Below are 18,059 nucleotides of genomic sequence, written 5' to 3'. Positions count from 1 at the left end.
ACTGGGGGCTCTGGGGACACTGGGGACACTGGGGGGCTCTGGGGACACGGGGGGCTCTGGGGACACTGGGGACACGGGGGGCTCTGGGGGGCTCTGGGGACACGGGGGGCTCTGGGGGGCGCTGGCAGCGCGCGGTGCTGGGCGGGGCGCTGGGAGCACGGGGGGGCTCCGAGGGTCTCGCAGCGGCCGGCAGGGGGCGCTGGGGCGCGGCGGGCGGTGTTCCCTCCGCCTCGCTAGGGCGCGCTGCAGCGGGGAAGGTCGCTCGTGCCGCTCGTCTCGTTGGCTCCGCCGGAGCCGCCCAGCCGTAAAGCGCGACGCGGGTGTCGCGGGCTGCGGTTGCGCTTGGCGGCGGGCAGCGTCGCGAAAGGCCCGTGAAGGACGGCGGCGGTTGCGGGTCCGTGAGGCGCGGCGGGAGGGGCCGGCCCTGGGGGTGTCGGTATCGTGACAGCGTCCGTGTCGCGACAGGCGCGGAGCCATGCCGTTCTGGGAGCTGCAGCGACAGCTAGGCATCGATGTGGACCGGTGGTTGCTGCGGCAGAGCATGCCGCAGCCCTACGCCAAGGCCGGGGCCTGTCACGCCTTCGAGCGGGAGTGGGTGGAGTGCGGGCACGGCCTGGGCCAGACCCGGGCCCGCCGCGAGTGCCAGCCCGAGTACGAAGACTTCATGGAGTGCATGCACCGCACCAAGCTGGTGAGTGCGGCCGGGCGGGGGTGCGGGCAGGGGGCTCTGGAGGGCCCGGGCCGAGCTGGGGGAGGGACGGGACGCTGGGGCGCCAGGGCCGGGCTGGGGAGACCTGAGGTGCAGGGCTGAGCTGGGGAGCGGGTGATGAGAGTCCAGGCCAAGCTCTTGAGGTCTGGGGCCCCAGGCTGGAGAGGGGGATCGGGGTGGGCAGCGCTGCCAAGGGTGTTCCTGGTCACTGGGCACCCTGCCTTGGCGCTGCCTGGAGCCACCGGGCATCACCTCCCAGCTGGCAGCGGGCAGGCAGCGTTCCTTACCCAGCGCGAGTGGGGGGCCTGGCCCTGCAGCAGCCCCTTCCCCAAGGGGTGGTGTGGGCTGTGGTAGCAGCAGGGCTCTGGCATCCGCAGAGCCTTCCTCCCTGCCTGCAGGGCCCTCCTCCTCGCCAGCGGCAGCTACGGTCAGTCCTCAGCCGCAGCAGCAATGGGAGAAAGCACTGCCTGGGCAGCTGTGGGCTGGAAACCCGGTTACCAGCAGTAGTAAAATGTGTCGCAACAGCCTGAGAGCCCAAAAGTCTCTGGCAGAAGGTGCAAACCTGCGCATTAGGTGTGCGAGGGTTAGTGCGGGTGCCACATGCATGCAGCTTCTGGGGGGCTGGCGGGACCTGCACTGGAGACCACGTAAGTGCTTCCTGACTGCCCCCACCCTCTCGTGTGCCCTTTGCCAGGCTGTGCGGCTGAGAACCATCCTCGAGCAGAGGGACAAGATGATCAAGGAAGGGAAGTACACGCCGCCCGACTACCACAAGGGCAAAGAGGAGTCGCGGCCTTGATTTGTGGGGGGAACGTGACCCTTGGTCACCTGTGGAGTCGTTGACGTGGAACTCCTCTGGGAAGAAAACCTGCGGCACAACCGGGTTACGCTGTGGCTGTGGGGTGGGGTCTGCGTGGGAGCCCGGCCTCTGCTGAAGGGGAATGGCACCAGCGTCGGGCATCGCTTGGGCTAGTAAATGTCTCCTTCAGAACAGCGTTTGGCTCGGTCTTGTCTTTCTTTTTCCTGAGTAAAGCATGGCCTGAGGCTCTGTCTCTGTAGCAGCGCTGCCAGGGGAGCCGTTGAGACACCCTAAAGCACCGCAGTGGTGCTGGGGACGTGCCCTTGAGGAGGTCAAATGCTCCTGGGGCCACAGACCGTCGCGAGTTCTCCCTTTGTGCTTGCAGCCTGTCCCTCCTGCTGACGTGCAGGCAGGCCTCCCAGGCGGCAATCGCTGCTGGAAATGGGAGGAATACCCTGAAAGAATAAAAAACCTCAGCTATCCAAGCTTGTCCTGCAAAACTTCATCGTAATTTACAGCCAGCACATGGGACTGGTGTGTGCTGGGCTGTTCCCAGTCGCTCTCCAGCTGGCAGTGGTGTACGAGGTGAAAACCTTGTTAAAACAACTCCCACCCCAATTGAGGGGGGTAGCAGATGGGTTCGGTTTCTCTCCTGCCCTTTCAGTGGCAGATCTCCTCGCTGGGGGCTTTGCTTTGAAATCCCGTGTGTCAGCGGGATCCATTGAGCGCTGCAGCAGCGCTGGGCCCTGCTGATGGCGGCTGGTGGGCAGCCCTGGCACGGCCGGGGTGGTTCGTCCCTCCGTGCCGTGCCCTGGCAGCAGGACCCGCCTGCGCAGCTGGTGTTCCTCCCTTCCCCAGGGGAATACTTCCCCCTGTTCCCTCCAAATCCAGCACGGTTTTGTAACGGCATTAAAGCAGGTGAGTGCCTGGAAGTAGAGAGGGGACAGATCTGAGCTTTAATCCATGTTTTTAATACCGGTGATTGTGGCTTTAATGCTTAATCTTTGATGCAGGTGAAGCCCATTGGTTTCCTGATCCTCGCAAATCCCCACAGCGGGATGATAAACACTGACCCGAGCGCGGTGTAACCGCCGGCAGGCAGAGATGGCCGGTGCCCCTCGCCGGGCTGTCACTCCTGGCAGACACAGGTCTCCGACTCCCGCCCTGCCGACGCTGTTGTCCGTGGATCAGCAGTACGTCAGACGCGCCCCTCCGCGTTTGTCTCCAGCTGAGATGTCCTCTCTCTCGGGCCACAGGCAGCTCTCCTCTTTCTCCAAACACCTTGTGAATGATTAACCTGGTGGGGGAGACCAGCTGGTTTGATGAGGTGTGTCTTTAGATTTTGAGAGCTTGAAGTTAAAGTATCGCCTGACGTGAACTGTGACAGCAGCAAAAACCCAAACTCCTGGCTGGGACCCTTCCTGTGCCCACAGAGCTCCTGGGGGGCCGGACCCCTCGGTGGGCACCTGGATCCCTCCTGGGTGTGGGAAGAGGCTCGCAGAGCCCTCGCTCTGGGCACCCCAGAGCTGCACCCTGGGATGTGGCGGGCCACAGCTGGGCGCTGTGTTTTCGGGGCTCTCTGCCCTGCCCCTGTGCCGTCCTGCAGTGCCCAGGGCAGGGACCTGAGCCGGGAGGGTTTTGTTATTTACACGTGGCTGAACAAAGTGAGCTGGAAGAAACGCTTCCCCGGTTTTCACCCCAGTTCCGTGTGGGCTGTGGTCTCACAGGCGCCGTCCCAGCGGGGTTTGGCCTCTTCGGGATTTCTGCTGCTCCCTCCAAACCGGCCTTTCCAAGCGCTGCCGGGAGCTTTTTCCCTTCCCCCAGGCCTGGATGGGTTCCCTCTGCCCGGGCTAGCTCATGGCTGCAGCCATCCTGGCTTTTCTCCCTGGCGGGGCAGGCGCTGGGGGACGGCGGCATCGCAGAGCCCCGACATCCAGATCCGATGAGGCCCCAGGCTGCCAGAGACGGGGAGCTGCTCTCCCTGCGTGTAACGGGCTGATAATCCTCAGGGATTTTGTTTGGCGCTTTCAAATATGAAAACTGTTTGGTGGTGATTAGTTTCAGCAGAGGAAAACTTAGGTCCTGCTGCCGACGCTCGGGTGGATTACAGTGTTTTGGCTATAAAAGCAGGCGAGGGGGAGCTCCCCGGGCAGCAGCAGAGGAAACACCAGAAAGACGCAACAGCAGCGTGAAGAAATGGGCAGGAATGTGAACGGTTTCAGGTGAAAATGCCCCGAGAGGCTCCCGGCACGAGGGCTGCGGGCTCTGTGGGGTGGCTGCCAGAGCCACCAGCCGTCAGAACTAATAAACGATGAACCAAGAGGGAAAACCGCAGCCGGGCATAGAAATCGAACTGCGCGCTGGCCGCAGAGCCTTTATCTGCAGCAGAGAGCCGGCCGTGGGGGCTGCGGGGAGGGGCTGCGTGGGTGGGGGACACGGGGACCGATGTCCAGAAAGGGCTGGGCTGGCGCGGGGGGAAGCGCCCGCACCCGGTGGGCTGGCGTGCCCCGAGCCATCTCCTCACTGAGCCGGACCACGCTTCCCCTGGCTTCCCACCAAGGACAGAAATTTGGGGAGCGGGGCCAGCCAGGACATCAAATGTGAAATTTGGGGAGCAGGGCTGACCGGGACATCAAATCTGCAGGAGCCCCTGCACCTGCACCCCCCACCCCCCATTGCAACTGCATAACTGCTCGTTATGCATGGTGATTAATTACCCTCCTGTTTCCTTTTTTTGGGGGGGGGGCGGGGAGAAGGGCTCAGCAAAAAACCCGGCAATTTGCTGGTGTCAAAAATGACTCATCAAGCTGTCCAGATGTGGGAGGAAATACTGAAATGTATCGAAGCGCTCCTGCTCCCGAGGGGCTCTTTAGATCCATCCAAAATCTAATTGTTCTGGCGAAGGATGTTAACGCAGCCAAGGGCAAGCGGTGAACAGGGGGGACTGGGAGGAGCGGATCTATTTGTCGTAGTTAAAAGCTCTATTAGAAATTTCAGCCAATAAGGAAAATAACCAAAGACCTGATGAAAATGATCAAATTTATGGAGAGAGAAGAAAACAAAAAACCCCACCTCCCAGCTCTGGCAGGAGATGACCGCGGCCGAGGTTCTGGCTGTGAGCGGCAGCGATCGAAAATGCGTCCTATCATCCCGACCGAGTTCCCCCAGGCAAAAGGGATTTGGAGCATCGTCAGCTTCTGAACGTAGTTCACTGCGGGGCACGTGGTAGATCCAAATTTCTGTTTCGCTGTTTGCTTTTCTGTTGGTTTTCTGGCACGGGGCAAAGCCATGTCCTGGTGGGGTGGGAGGCACCGAGAGCCCAGGGAGCCGCTTCTGCCGCCGGCACGGCCTCGGCCAGGCAGGAACCGGCGAGGGCAGCGTTCGTGTCGCTCACCAGCTGCTTTCCCAGCGGCTTTCCCTCCCCCCAGCTCCCCCGTTCCCAATTTCCTATAACCCTCAGCCGCCCGGGAGTGGGAGCTGGGGGCCGGGGAGCGGGGGAGCCCCCACCTCCTGCAGCTCCCGCAGCCCCGGATGTGCCGGGAGCCTCCGGCAGTGTCTGCAGCTCCTCTGAGAGGAGGAACAAACAACTCTCGGGAGATGAATAATTTATCAAAAGTCAAGGGAAAAGGCAGGTTTCATCTGCGGGCTTGGGCGAAGGTTTTAATGAGGGAGGGGGGACTGTCCTGGCTGATCTGTACCTGCGGCCCCAGGAGACGTCTCCCCGCGCCCCCACAGACACCAAGCGGGACCCCAAGGTCTCGGCACCCTCGGGTGGGGGTCCCCAAAGCCCCGGCAGGGAGGGGGGTCCCCATGGTCCTGCTGTACAGCGCAGGGACGGGGAGATGAAATGATTTAGGGAGGGCCCCCTGCCTTCCTCCTGAAATAATGATTCCCCATCCCCACGTAGGCAAAACAGCGCACGATCTTAACCCAGATCTGCAGCAGGAATAATCTGGCGCCGCCGGGCGCTGCGAGGGATTTCTGGAAACACGTTCCGGGTGTGAAATCTGCGCAGGCTGGGACAGGCACCATCTCCCGGCCGCCCTCGCTTCGGCTTGGGTCGGCCAGGTTTGCTCTGAGGGCGCCGCGAGGGAGGAGGCCAGAGCCCGGCCGGTGGCACCGAGCACAGGGTGACCAAGGGACACGTCACCCTGCAGCCAGGGCGCGCAGCTCCCCGTCCCGTGTGTTTCATGGCCCGAGGGTGAGCGGTGCCCGGCCGTGGTGGGTGGGGGCGGGGGGGGCATCTTGCCCGTTGCCCCGGTGTGTACCGGGTGCCAGGGGAACCGCGGCCGGGCTGGCAGGGCCATCAGCCGGGGGCCTCCGCGCGTCGCAGAGAGGCGGCTGAGCTGCCCAACCTGTCCGGGAGCTTTGGGAACGGCACGAGCAGCGTCTGGCTCTTTGGGCGCTTTCCTCCTCCCAACGCGTCTGAGGCCGCTGGCTCCAGTGGGACGAGCCCTCCCCACTCCCCGGCCCTCACGGATTTTGGGGTCCCTCGCGGTGCCGGGACCTACAGCCCCCGCTTGAGCACAGCAGCTGCATTTACCCATCAGTGCCCAGCATGGACCCGACCACCCGCTCAAGAGGCGCAAGACCTGCACAGGGGGAGTGAAGAGAAAGCAGCGCCGGGGCGGCAGGGCTGGTGCCGGCCCACGAGGGCACCATTTTCCACAGCGCCCCAGCACCAGTCCGGCCTGGCCACAGCATTATCGGGGCTCCTGGGTCCTGGGGAGCTCGTGCCCTCGTTACCAGCCGGTGCTTGTGCCTGCGAGGCCTTGGCCGCTGCATCTGTGCACTCGATACATCCCACCGGTGCAAACTCGGGGTTTTGACCAAGTGCTTCCTCCTGCGCTGCTCTCCCCGTCCCTGGATCCGACCAGGCAGGGCTGCAGGGCGACGCGTGCTCTTTCACAGCCACATCCCAAGTGTCCAAGAGCAGAGTGTCACCACACCCTGTGCCGTGTCCTCCACTGCGTCCCACCCCCTCGCCGGAGGTACTCAGGGAAACAGCCGCCGGGAAGCAGAGGGACGCGTTGGGATGAGATCTGAAAACTGCTGGGGGAGAGACACCCGCGGGGCCGCCGGCTGCGCCAAGACCCCGGGGGAACTGGGGCGACGAGCTTGGCCCGGCCGCGTGCAACGCAGCGGGAGCAGCCATGCTGGCCCGGGGCCGTGGCGCCGTGCTGCTGCTCGCTGGGTCCCGCCGTCGGTGCGAGGCGGCTGGATCTGCCATCAGCCGGAGCGGTTTATCCTGCTTCACTCCTGCCAGGCGGCTGGGGCTGTCCTGCAGCTCAGCCACCCCTTCGGGCTGCTGCTGGTGACCCTGCCTGCGCCACGGCTGCTGCCGGTACTGACTCGGCTGGGGCTGGGATGCCTTGCTGCCCCGCAGGTGAGGCCCTGGGCAGCACCCGGCTTTCGCAGCGCAGCCCTCCAGCCCTTTCCATGCCTGTCCCTGCTCACGTCCCCCGTGCCCTGCTCATGTCCCCCCCCGCCATGGTCCCGTCAGGGCTGCTGGCCCCAATCGATGGGTACTCTGATTACCCTGGGCCTGGGGACATCCAGAGGACGGGGCAGAGGGGCGTGCTGGGGGGTGAAGGGGGGTGCCTGGGGGCTATGGGGAGCTGCTGGGTGGTTTGGGGGGACTCCTGTGCAATGGGGGTACAGAGTGGGGTAGGGGCAGCCCGGGGAGGTGGCAGGCATCGGGGTGCCCTGCGGAGCGCGGGGCAGGTTGTGGGGCGCAGGGTGGGTCGGGGAGAGCCCGTGGTGGGGGGTGGCTGGGTGCCCGGGGCCGGGCCGGGGGTGCCCGGGGCGGTGGGTGCCGGGTTGGGCGCAGGGGCGGGCGCCGGGGCCGGTCCCGGAGCTGCGCGGGGCGGGAGGCGGCCGGGACCCCCCCGCCGCTCCGTGCCGCCCCGGTGGGCAGGGCCGGGCCGGGCCGGGGGAGGCGCCGCGGCGGCGGGAGCGCACGGCGGGGCCGGGCCGGGAGCCGCCGTACCGGGAGCGCACGACCGGGCCGGGAGCGGCGGCGGCACCGGGAGCGCCGCGTCCTGCCCGCGCCCAGCCGCCGGGGGGGTGAGCGGGGCCGGGGCTGCGGGCAGGGGGGTGCGCACCGGGGAGGGACCGGGGAAGGGCGGCGGATGGAGCGGGGATGGAGCGGGAAGGGCAGGAGGTGGGGATGGAGCGGGGACGGAGCGGGGATGGAGCGGGGAAAGCGGCGGATGGGGATGGGGACGGGGAGGGAAAGGGGGGCAGCAGCCGCCGGGGCTGGGCTGGGCTGCGGGCACCGGAGGATGCGGGCGGGGGGGGAGGGCAGGTCCCGGGGGGAGCCAGGCCAGCCCCGTGTGCCCCCGCAGAGCCGTGCCCGCACCCCGCTGCCTCCCGCACCTGCTGCACCCCCTGCCCGCTCCGCAGAGCCGGGCTCCAGCCCCCGCGGCCCCCGGCCCTGCCTCTCCCCGGGCACCGAGCCCCCCCCGGACCCGCAGCCCCCCCCAGCCGCACACCCGCGTGTCCCCCAAAACCAAGGCGAGGGCTGAGCCCCTCAGTGCAGGCGTCGGGGCTGCCAGGGGAGATGAGGGTTTTTGGCCACGATTCATTTTTTGCAGCTTTTCAATGGGGGGGTGAATGACTCATGGAATCCTTTTTCCCTTTCTTTCCATGTTTTTTTGGGTCTCTTTGTTCCTGTTTTGCTGATTAAATGATGATAATAAGGAAAGGCTCTGCGCGATGGAGGCGGCTCCTCTGCCGCGGCACATCGGTTGTAGGAGTCTCAGTCATTTCATGTGCATTTTTCCTGGTCGAGCTAGAGGACACAATGAGAATTATTTTAAATATGTCTCATGCAAGGTGCTTATTTGCCCAGCGTGTGTACGCGGCACAGCTCGCTCCCTGTGTGCTACAGAAAGCCCTACCATTTTCCCCTATTACGATTAATAAGATTTTTAAAGCTCTGAGAGGGAAAAAACTGCAGGTACAAAGGGCAGTGCCGATCTGATGGCTGCTTCTTGTACCGAGCACAAAGAAATCGAACCCAAAAGGTTGGTCTTTGCGTTGTGGGAATGAGCCAGTGCCGGGGATGCCAGCGTGAGCTTTGCTGGCAGAGGGGTGGCTGTGCCACCGTCCCCGTGCCCAGGAGCCCCAGCCATCAGAGCAGCAAGAGGTGGCGTTTGGGAGCTCTGGGAGGACCGGTTCACCTGCCCAGCAGGGTGCTTGGCCACTGGTGCGAGGCCAGAGCCGTCCGTGGCAGGACAGTCCCTTCTCCGTCACCCCGAGCACCCGTGGTGGGGAGGGAGCCGCGGCCGGAGGCCTGGCGTCACGTGCTGTTTGCTCCTTCTGCAGGCTGCTGCCCGCGGGGACGTCCTGCCCGCCCTCCTGCCCGCACCGTGGGCCATGTCGTCCTCCGACGAGGAGACCCTCAGCGAGCGGTCGTGCCGGAGTGAGCGGTCGTGTCGGAGCGAGCGCTCCTACCGCAGCGAGCGCTCGGGCAGCCTCTCCCCCTGCCCCCCTGGGGACACCTTGCCCTGGAATTTACCCCTCCATGAGCAGAGGAAACGGAAGAGCCAGGACTCGGTGCTGGACCCGGCCGAGAGGGCTGTCGTCAGGGTTGCAGGTAAGGCAGTGCCCTGTTGTGCGGTGGGTCCCCCCCAAGGATGGGGAGATGGGGGTCCCTGGGCTACCCCCGCGGTGGCTGAGGTGGTCTTGGGGACGTCCCTGTCCCCCACTGCTCCCCAGGGAGCCTGGGGATGGGAGGGATGGGGAGGGGAGGGAAGGATGGATGTGGCCCTTGATGGCCAAGGGCCGGGGTGGCGGTTCGGCTCTGCGATGGCTTTGTCCTGTATGGGCAGGGCTCGCGGCGGGTTGTTCATACCCTCAGCACGCTGGGGTTAAGGGATGACTGGGCACCTCCAGTGCTTGGCTTGGGTGACATTAAAATGCCTAATTAAGGGCTGAGTGGCTCCTTGGTGTAACAATGCCCTTGGCCAGACTCCGGGGAGGAATTTGCTCTGGGAGGTTTGTGATTCCCGCCTGGCTGATGGAGCTGAGGCTGCTCCTTCGCCGCGGTGGCAGCCCCATTGCTGTGGTCATTGGGACGCCCCGGGGTCCCCGCGCTGCTGCGTCGTGGAGGGGACGCTGCCCCGTGCGTCCCTTCGCCTGCACCGCCACCACGGTGCCCGCTGGCTGCTGTCACACCCTGGGGGAAGGGACGGGAACGGGAAGGAGAAACAAAGGCAGGGATGGACCCACCGTGGCTGATGGCTCCTTCTCCAAGCGCCGGCTGATGGGACTGACGGGGACCCCGCTCGGGGCTGCCGGGAGGGAGGATGGAGGAGCTTTGCTCAAGGTGGTGGCCCCAGGCATCGGAGCTGGGATTTGCTTCTTCACCCCAGGACAAACGGCCGTCAGGCTTTGATCTGCGGCTGCCCAGGTCTGGCCCCTTCTCCCCGCACCCCCGGGGCCTTTGATCCGCTCCTGCCAGAGCAAACGGGATTCGGGGCCGTGCCGAGGGGCCCCGCCGAGCCCTGGCCGGGCTGTTCCCAGCTGCTGCCCCAAGGGAACCTCGGGGCCCGGCTTTCATCTCGCTGGTGGAGGCGTGCACGAGGGCGGCAAGCTCCTGAGGTGCCCGCTCTGCCCTGCCTGCCCCTGCCTGCCCCTGCCAGCCCCCAGCCGATGGGCAAATTGCCCCAGTGCTGGGCTCCGCACCCTGCGGGGATTCAGACTGGGAGCACTGGGGAGCAGATGGACCCCAGCCCCTGTGTGTCTGCAGCACCCGGCACATGGGCAGATCCCACCAGGGCAGCAGCGGTAGCGGGATGCTGGCTGCCTGCCCTCCCTGCCTGCCCTCCCTGCCTGCCTGCACGGGCACGGGGGGTGCACGCGGCTCTGGCTGTGCCGCGGTGCCACTTGGGCGGGTTGTGCCGTCCCGGCTCGCAGGCATCTCTGGGCAGGAAGAACCAGTTGTTTCAAATGATGGTTCTTGAAAACGCGCTGTCTGGGGCTGGGGGAAGCAAATGCGCAGGGTGCGGCCGGCCCTGCCCCAAACGCCAGCACCGAGGCTGGGAGGTGGCCGGGCTGCCGGGGCCCCACCGGGCCAGCACCGAGCACCCGCAGCTCCCAAACCCATCACTGCTCATGGACCAGCTCTGCCCTGAAAGCCCCATCCTGCTGGGTGCTGAGCACCCTCCCACGCCCCGGGGCCGGACCCTGCTGAGACACAGCCATTTCCCCAGCTGTGGTTCTCCCCCCCTGCCCGGGATGCCGAGCGCTTGTCGTCATGCTGGCTGGATCCAGCCCGTGATTAAAGGCAGGGGGATGTCACAAAATCTGGTCTCATGCAGATTCCCCATTAAAAATAACTCACGAGGCGCAGTTAGACAGTGCTGAGCTGGGAAGAAAGAGTTCGGAGACAGTTTTGTGTCACCAGGTTTGAAAATGAGCTGAAATATTGATTCAGACCCTTGCATTATTCAGCGGGACCGTCTGCAGCGTGCCGGCCGCCCCGGTGCCTGTCCCTGCCGCGGGGCTTGGGGACCGGGCTGTGCCGGGGACTGGGGACGGCGGCTGGTGGGATGTGCCGGGGGGTGCTGGCACCTCTCGGTGTGCCTGGGGAGGGGGACGGGGCTCAGGTCCCTGGGACCCCCAGGAAGGGGCACCGGTGAGCCAGCCCTGTCCCGCGCCCGGCCATGGACCTTGCAGAGGCGGTGCAGGAGCGTGAGCACCTCGGTGGTTTTGGGGAGACACGTGGGTCTGGGCTGCTCTTCCTCCTCGCTGCCCCCGGGTCTGACAGTCTCTGCATCCCTTCTGGCCATCAGAGCCAAGGGGAGGAGGATGCGGCCGTGCCCAGGGAAGGGGACGTGCCGGGAGGTGCCGGCGCTGCGGCGCGGGGGGCTGGGACACGCTGCTCCCCTCCCCAGGCTGGCTGTGCCCGCACCTTTGGTACCCCCGGCGCTGGGCCGGGTCCCCAGGCAACCTCTGGAGCCGTTCCCTGCTTCGCTGGCGTCTCCCTGTGAGGCGGTGGCACGGGGGAGGCAGAGGAGAAGAGGGACGTGGGGGGTCAGAGTCCGGCCCTTGGCCCCGCATCGCTCTGTCTGGCTCCGGCCGCTTGGCAGAGGGTGGTGGCTGGAGGGGGGAGCTGCTTTTGGAAGAAAAGGCTCTTTCATCCTAAACCTGTTGGCACTCGATCCTGCCAGGGGTCACGGTCTGCTGGTGGGGAGCTGGGGTGGTGCTGGGGTGCGAGGGGCCGGGGGGGGGGGCAAGGGTGCGAGGGGTGATGGGCGAGAGGCAGCAAGCAGGGGTGACGGGGGGGGGGGTGACGGGGGGGACATGGCGGGGGTTTTCCAAGGGCTGTGCTTCGCCGGTTTGAAAAGGCTCCTGGGAGTCCTTTGTCATTCGGGAGCGTCACCCCAGGCGCTGGCAGAGGCGTTTGCTGAGCGGGGGGGAGATGTGCCTCATCCTCGGGGATGTGGGAACAAACCTCCGTACTCTCCGCTGCCTCGGGAGCAGCAAACCCGCCCGGGGAGCCGGGGCAGATTTCGAGCCGCTGCCCGAGGAGGAGTGAGGAAGAAGTGCCAGCTGGCCGGCGGTTGCCCCTTTCCCCGGGAAGGCATTTTGGGGTCAGACGGACGTTGCGCAGGCACCTCGGCAGGGCGGCTTCGCGGGGGCAGAGCCGGAGGAGCCGCGTCCCCCGTGCCGTGCGTGGCGGGATGCTCTGCCGCCCAGGACAGCCGCCCTGCCGCCGCACCGCCGGGCACAAAGGCGGCCCTGCCACGAGGCCGCCGCGCCGGCTCGGTAGCCCGGATTGAAACCCTCGTCCCCATGGAGGCACTGCCGGGGATGCAGCCGGGCACCGGCGCTCCGTGTGACGTTAATTACTTTTCCTAATTAAGGCACTGTGGTGAAGGGGAGATGCCTCCGAAGCTGGGGAGAGGGCGATGGTTTGTGTAAACAACCCCCCCCCCAGACCGGGGGCTGCAGGGGGGGGAGGAGGAGGAGGAGGAGGAGGAGGAGGAGGAGGAGGAGGAGGATGGTGGCTGCTGCTGGCGGCCCCTCGCCGTTCCCCAGCGGGATGCGGGGTGCAGCCCCCACCACCCCACGGGGCCGCCGGGAGGTTTGGGGGGGCCCCTGGGTGATGGTGGGGAGACACAGGACGTTGTCTGCGCTGAGCGGGATGGGGCTTTTCTCGTTGCCATGGTTACCCAGCTGGCGGAGCCTGGCCCTCCGGTTGCCATGGGAACGGCGCAGCCAGGGTGAAAAAGCAACATCTTGCGTTGGCCAAAAAAGGCCGGGATTTGCCCCGGTGGGCGGGGGGGGGGGGGGGCTGCCCGGGGGGGCTGGATGCGGCCTGGGGTCACCGTGAGGGGGTGCCTGTGGGCTGAGGGGGGGTGCCGGGTGTTGGGGGGCCCGGGGTGCCCCCTGGCCTGGGGACGGCCACCCTCGTGCCCCCGTAACGGCTGGTTCTGCGGGGGGGTTCGCTCTGCCACATCCAGAATCGCGGGGCGGGCTGGAGGCTGGGGGGCTGAGCGGGGTTTCTGGGGGTGCCAGGCTGGTTTGGCTCTGCGCCCCATCCCTGTTTCCCCATGGGGTTTGCCCCTGGCACCGCTCTGCCCCTTGGCGGGGTCCCTCCCGTCCCCCAAAGTCCCCCGGTGATGCCGAGGGGCCCCCCACGATGCTGCGGGACCTGGCTCTCTCCGTGCATCCCCCGTGCTCCCTGTGACCCGGCGGGAGGCTGCGGGGACGGGGGCTGCGGCACCCGGTGGCAGCGGGGACAGACACCCCCCCCCCCATCGGTAACACCCCGGGGGGTAAATCCCTGCCAAACTCAGCCCGAAATAAAGGAGGTTTTGCAAAGCCGGAGCAGGGGTCCCTCCCGCGCACCCCGTCCCCGGCAGCGTCTGACTCGTCCTGGGCCTTCGCCCGCGCACGGTGCTGAGTTAAAAGACCCCGTGGGGTATTTCGGCGGGGGGGGGGGCTGATAGTGTCCGGCACCCCATGGGTGAAAGGTGGCTGGGGCGATGCGGGGCTGCCCTCGCTCACAGCCCGGCTCCAGCCAGGGTCACTGCGACCCCCGCAGAGCCGATGCCCCCCCGTGCTGGCGGGGGGTGTGGGGTGCCCCGGAATTTGGCATCGCCCTCTGAAGCAGCTGCCCGCCCGGCTGGCCTCGGGCGCGGGGCAGGAGCGGGACCCCTGGTCCTGGTGGGCGGCGGGGCTGGGGGCAGCGGAGATGTTTCCCCGCTTGGGTGCGCTGAGGAGCACTGGGAGGCACTGGGAGGCACTGGGGTGCAGTGTTCTGGGCACAGTGGGAAGCAGCGCTTTTGTTGCGTGGAGAGCACTGGGTGCACTGGGAAGTAATGCCCTTGTTGCACTGGGAGATGCTGGGCTGCACTGGAGTGCACTGGTGGCACTGGGCTGTACTGGTGGCACTGGGTGCACTGGTGGCACTGGTGGCACTGGTGGCACTGGGGTGCACTGGGCTGTACTGGTGCCACTGGGTGCACTGGGTGCACTGGTGGCACTGGGGGCACCGGGCTGTACTGGTGGCACTGGGCTGTACTGGGGGCACTGGTGGCACTGGGCGCACTGGTGGCACTGGGCTGTACTGGGGGGCACTGTTCCAGCACTGGGCTGTACTGGTGGCACTGGGGGCACTGGGTGCACTGGCTGCACTGGTGGCACTGGGCACACTGGTGACACTGGGCTGTACTGGGGGCACTGGTGGCACTGGGGGCACTGGGGGCACTGTTCCGGCACTGGGCTGTACTGGGGGCACTGGTGGCACTGGTGGCACTGGGCTGTACTGGTGGCACTGTTCCGGCACTGGGCTGTACTGGTGGCACTGGTGGCACTGGGCTGTACTGGGTGCACTGTTCCGGCACTGGGCTGTACTGGTGGCACTGGTGGCACTGGTGGCACTGGGCTGTACTGGTGGCACTGTTCCGGCACTGGGCTGTACTGGGGGCACTGGTGGCACTGGTGGCACTGGGGGCACTGTTCCGGCACTGGGCTGTACTGGGGGCACTGGTGGCACTGGGGGCACTGGTGGCACTGTTCCGGCACTGGGCTGTACTGGGGGCACTGGTGGCACTGGGGGCACTGGGGGCACTGTTCCGGCACTGGGCTGTACTGGGGGCACTGGTGGCACTGGTGGCACTGGGCTGTACTGGTGGCACTGTTCCGGCACTGGGCTGTACTGGTGGCACTGGTGGCACTGGTGGCACTGGGCTGTACTGGTGGCACTGTTCCGGCACTGGGCTGTACTGGGGGCACTGGTGGCACTGGTGGCACTGGGGGCACTGGTGGCACTGGTGGCACTGGGCTGTACTGGGGGCACTGTTCCGGCACTGGGCTGTACTGGGGGCACTGGTGGCACTGGTGGCACTGGGGGCACTGTTCCGGCACTGGGCTGTACTGGGGGCACTGGTTCCCGCCGGGGAGCTGAGCTCTGTGCGCACACCGCGCTGTCACCGCCCGCGCCCCCCCCCGCGCCCCCCCCCCCGCTGCCCCCGGCCCCTCCCGCGCGGGGCTGCCTCGCGCTGCCGCCAGGGGGCGCGGCGGGGCCGGGGCGGGGGCCGGGGGCGTGGCCAACGGCGGGGCGTGGCCAATGGCGGGGCGGGGCGGCCCTCGGGGAGGGCGGGGCCCGGGGGCGTGCCCGCCGGTCGTGGGCGGGGCCGCGGGTCGGGGCGGCGGCGCGGGCGGAAGCGGTGTGAGCGCAGACCGGCCCTGGCCGCCGCCGCCGGCAGCTGCACGGAGGCCGCGGCACAAAGGCCGCCATGGCCGGGTACGTGCCGGGGCTGCTCCCGGCCAACCGCAGCCAGGAGAAGGAGTTCGTCCAGGCCTACGAGGACGTGCTGGAGCGCTACAAAGGTACCGCGGCCGGCGGGGCCCGCTGTGGGGCCTGGAGCGCGGCGGGGCCGCCCCACCGGGGCTGAGCCGGCGCCGTCCTCTGCGCCCACGGCCGAGGCGTCGGGGACCTCCGCGTGGGGCCCTGCTCCGGCGGGGTGGCGGGGGTGAGCGTGCCCGGGGGGCCCAGCGTCCCCTGCGTGGGGCGGCGGGGTCCGGGTGTCCGCGGTGTCCCCGCATGGAGTGCCCAGAGCGGGGGTGTGCCCTGCGTGGGGTACCTGGCGTCCGAGCGTCTCGGGTGTCCCCTGCGTGGGGTGCCCGGGGTCTGAGTGTCCCGGCACCTGAACTGCGTGGGGTGCCCAAGGGATGAGCGGCCCTGGAGTCCCCTGCGTGGGGTTCCCGGGGTCCCCACATCCCCAGCGTGGGCTGCCCGGGGGCTCAGTGTCCCTGCGTGGGGTTCCCGGGGTCACGGGGTCCCTGTGTCCCCAGCGTGGGCTGCTTGGCATCCCAGCACCCCGCCTCACCGCTCTGAGCACCACAGCATCCATCATCCCTGCGCCCTTGCCCCAGGGTGGCGTAAGGTACGTGGGGACCCGTCGTCCCCCGTCCCTGCTCCGGCTGCCCCGGTGTTCCCATACTCCCCCCCGGGACCGGGCTCCCTGTCCCTGAGCGGTAGCTGGGCAGGGACGAAGGGCCAACGTGCTCCCCAGGCCACCGTGTCGGCAGCTGTGCCGGTACCGGCAGTGAGTATGCAGTTTTGATGTCAGTGGCTCGACTCCGGGAGTTGCGTGCGTTTCCATTCTTATTATTATTATTTTTTTTTTCCTCTGTGCTGCAGAGAGAGACTTGTCTTGGAGCCCAGATTTCAGCCCCACAGGGCTCCTAGCGCTCTGGTTTGTAAGTTTAGCAGCCAAGTCTCTTTAAAATGCGGATGGCCGAGTCGAGAGGAGCCAGGCGCTTGCGGCGCCCGTTTCCTTTTCCTTTCTGCCTGCAGAGAAAGGGGAATAATGGATTCCCCGGCTCCCCGATTCAGGGGGTGCCACTCAAACCTCCCAGAGGTGGGAGAAACGCGCAGCTTCGCTCCGCTTTCACATGGAGCGGGGAATAAAAGCCTCTTCGGGCGCCTTGGAAAGGCGCTGGATAACGTGACTTGGGCTTGTCCAAGTACTTGACAAACTTTTATTAATAAAAAGCCTCTTTGATGTAGTTGGGTTCAGTGTGGAGACGCAGAGGAAACGGTACGGCGGGTGCCAGCGGCTGGCATGGAAAGAGCTGCGTTTGCATTGGTTTGCTTTGTTCCAAAAAAGAAAATGAAATTACAGTGCCTGTCCGTGCCGGTCCAGCTGGGGCACCGCTGGTTGGCGGCGCTGGGCTGGGTCCCCCCTCGCCCGCCCCGTGCTCCGGCTGTTGGTGCCTTCGTTGAGCGGCCAGGTTCCCCTGGGAAGGAGGGCTTTTTAGGTAAAACCTAGTTTCTACACCAGGTTATGGCAGAAAGCTGGTAGTCACTTGGAAACATCCTGCTGGGTGTTGTTTGCTCTTGTTTGTGGTGCCTGTTTGGTGTAGGGGAAATGAGCGTTTATACTGTATAAAATTCTTTGCCTTGACCCCTTCCCAGCTTCCCGCCCCCTCCTGGGATGTCCTACCTGCACTGTGAGGGCTGGGTGGGAGCCTCCAGTTTGGGTGGTTTGGCTCAGAACTGGGGGTTGTGTTGTCTCTTCCTTGCTCTCCCCCGCTGCAGCTCCTGTGAACAGTTCAGTTTTTCCTGTCCGGAACAAGTTTTCCTATGGCTTGTCCCCTCCCCCTCTTAATCCTGCAAAAAATGGAGAGTTTTCACTGAAACGTGACTGCTGGGGACCGAGCTGTGTGGGGAGACCCGTAGGGTTGGTGTCCAGCTTGCGGTGGTCACCCTGTATCCGCCGCATCCGGGACCCGGCACTGGTGGCACCGGTCGCGCCGTCGGAGGGCAAGGAGGACGTTTGGTGCTGTGGAAGCCAGGATTGCAGACGTCTCCCTGCATTTCTGTTAGCTCCACTCTATTTCTAGTAGAAAATTGCCTAAAAAAACCCCAGTCTGAGCAGCGGGGCCTCCACCATCGAACAAGTCGGGGCAGGTCTGGAGACAAGGAGATCGGCGGAAGGGTCCCAGAGCTGGCACAGGGAGCTACGAATCCTGCCCGTCTCTGACGAGCAGGGGTTAATCATCTGGCAGATCCCCGTGATTTCTTTCTTTATAAAAACACCCACGGTAGGCAGAGGAGAGCTGCCGGGGTGCCGGGTAGGTGTGCTGCATCGCTGCGGTGCCGGTGCTTGCCGTGTTGCTCCCGCTCCCAGGCGTGCTGGGGAAGGTTTGCATCAGCGCCGCGAGCTGGCGTGGGCGCTGCGGGGGCACCCGGCCCTGCTGCCGGCAGACCCGGTGCTGGGTGCTGCGTGACGCTGCGCCCTGGTCCCAAGGGGGTCGGTTGAGCGAGGGGATGGGAATGGGGCTCAAGGGGGGGATTTGGGGGGGGTGGGCTCCGATGCCACCTCGCAGTGCTTGGAGCATGGCGGAGCTGCCCTGATCGTGGCTTCCTTCGGCTGGGGGGGGCACAGTACCCACCGGGCTGTGCTGTCCCGAACGGTGCCCGGCAGCTGGAAGGTCTCTAGCGCCAAGACCTTCACCAGTCCGGCCCAGCTGAAAGCCAGTGGGCCAGTTTCCCAGGGCTGCGCCGGGGAGGCACGGCACGGAGCG

General features: G+C 66.2%; 2 protein-coding genes across 30 annotated transcripts in view; both read left to right on the top strand.

Moving 5' to 3' along the window:
- Positions 1–335: 335 nt before the first annotated feature.
- On the top strand, positions 336–1,704 carry NDUFS5 (NADH:ubiquinone oxidoreductase subunit S5). The gene is made up of 2 exons (XM_054802459.1): positions 336–691; positions 1,404–1,704. Exons 1-2 carry the CDS (start codon positions 476–478, stop codon positions 1,506–1,508), a joined length of 321 nt encoding a protein of 106 aa, XP_054658434.1. The 5' UTR covers positions 336–475; the 3' UTR covers positions 1,509–1,704.
- Positions 1,705–8,851: 7,147 nt separating this feature from the next.
- MACF1 (microtubule actin crosslinking factor 1) overlaps positions 8,852–18,059 on the top strand; it is a 144,171-nt gene continuing 134,963 nt past the window's right edge. For 19 of the 29 annotated variants that reach the window (XM_054802259.1, XM_054802235.1, XM_054802251.1 and 16 more), the window contains exon 1: positions 8,853–9,108. In XM_054802259.1, coding sequence (XP_054658234.1) covers positions 8,889–9,108 — 220 coding nt within the window. In that variant the 5' untranslated portion in view covers positions 8,853–8,888. Of the gene's footprint in view, positions 9,109–15,174; positions 15,357–18,059 lie in introns of those variants that run through there. The other 10 variants (XM_054802260.1, XM_054802262.1, XM_054802261.1 and 7 more) reach the window with 8 other exon arrangements.

Source organism: Grus americana, chromosome 23 (assembly GCF_028858705.1).
Source record: "Grus americana isolate bGruAme1 chromosome 23, bGruAme1.mat, whole genome shotgun sequence".
Classification (NCBI taxonomy): Eukaryota; Metazoa; Chordata; class Aves; order Gruiformes; family Gruidae; genus Grus; species Grus americana.
This window is presented reverse-complemented; position numbering and strand designations above follow the sequence as displayed.

Bases quoted from the DNA above. Each gene is read 5' to 3' on its own strand.
- NDUFS5 (XM_054802459.1), top strand. From the start codon at position 476: ATGCCGTTCTGGGAGCTGCAGCGACAGCTAGGCATCGATGTGGACCGG. The intron at 692-1,403 runs GTGAGTGCGGCC...GCCCTTTGCCAG, and splicing joins GCATGCACCGCACCAAGCTG to GCTGTGCGGCTGAGAACCAT.